The sequence below is a fragment of the Seriola lalandi genome, unplaced genomic scaffold (genome assembly GCF_002814215.2).
Source record: "Seriola lalandi dorsalis isolate HSWRI2012SDOR001 ecotype SW California unplaced genomic scaffold, Sedor1 jcf7180002052949, whole genome shotgun sequence".
In the NCBI taxonomy this organism is placed as follows: domain Eukaryota; kingdom Metazoa; phylum Chordata; class Actinopteri; order Carangiformes; family Carangidae; genus Seriola; species Seriola lalandi.
Genome location: NW_019523502.1, coordinates 2632 through 3790, shown reverse-complemented (window position 1 = coordinate 3790; position 1159 = coordinate 2632). Strand labels below are relative to the sequence as shown.

Here is a 1159-nt window from a genome sequence, read left to right as displayed (position 1 = left end):
TCTCTGGAGTCGTGTGGACGAGACGAGGAAACCAATATCCTTTGTGATTTCAGGACGCAGACTCAGGGAAGTCACTGCCGGCATCGTTCTCACTGTTGTTGGATGTTTCGGATTCCTGGTTCTGATGATCTGTAGAACGACCCGTAAGTACAGGAACATTTATCTTCTTTTCTGCATTAATTGGTCGTAAAATCTGATCTTCATCTAAGTCACAGGTATAGACAATGACCAATAATTAAACTCTCCTGAGCTTCAGCTTAGTTAGACAGTCTGCTTACCGGCTCGTCAGGCCACAAAACCTTTTCCCAGTTTGTGGTTTGTCGTGTTCTTCTTGTACCGGTTTCTGTTTTCCTAATGAAAGATTTAAAGCAAGCTGTAATTAGGAAATCTGTAAGTATCAAACAAACACTTTATGAATAATCCGAGTTACATCAAAGCACAATGATGAAGCACATTTTCCATATTGTAAGAAGAAGCGAGACTTCCTCCAGTTACATAAAGACAAGACTGAGATCGTTGTGTTTGGGAGGTTGTTAGAGAAACTCATTGATGCCTTTATATCCTCCAGAGCCGATTATTGCAACGCTCTCCTCACTGCTTTACCACTGACTAAAACTAAGAGCAGAGAGCATATTACTCAGACCTCAGGTCCTTGTTGTGGTTTCCAGTCAGATTCAGAGCTCAATTCAAAGTTTTACTTAATGTCTTTAAGTCTCTAAATGATTTGGGCCCCAAATGTATTTGAGAAATGTTCCATGTAAATGAGCCACATCTGCAGGAGCAGGTCCGTCAGTGGAGCCACAGTGAAAGGGGAAGTTGGGTTTTTTGTGTGTGTGAGGTGTTTTGGACACTTTTACTGGAACGATCCAATATCTGTTTAAATGAAGCTTCATGATCAAATCCGCCCAAACTGTAACTGCTACAAATTCAATCTGTTAATCTTGCACTTTGATGAGAATTTATCTATTTTATAATGTATTTCATAATTATACTGTTTCTTTATTGTGCTTTTTACTTCTAGCAACATTGAATGAACCTCTGTGTGTGATAAATACATTTGCTTATTAATAACATGATGATGACTCAAGTCAAAACTGTAAAATCTGTGTCACAAACAACTTTCCGTTTCCTCACAGTGATTCACAGCAGGAGGCACGAG

The 1159-nt window shown here is 39.3% G+C and overlaps 1 protein-coding gene across 1 annotated transcript in view; it reads left to right on the top strand.

The window, feature by feature from the left end:
• LOC111650822 (V-set domain-containing T-cell activation inhibitor 1-like) overlaps positions 1-147 on the top strand; it is a gene marked incomplete at its 3' end in the record, with an annotated part of 3111 nt that extends 2964 nt beyond the window's left edge. Inside the window, exon 4 of the mRNA XM_087172470.1 lies at positions 54-147. Coding sequence (XP_087028596.1) covers positions 54-147 — 94 coding nt within the window. The remainder of the gene's footprint in view (positions 1-53) is intronic.
• Positions 148-1159: the final 1012 nt, after the last annotated feature.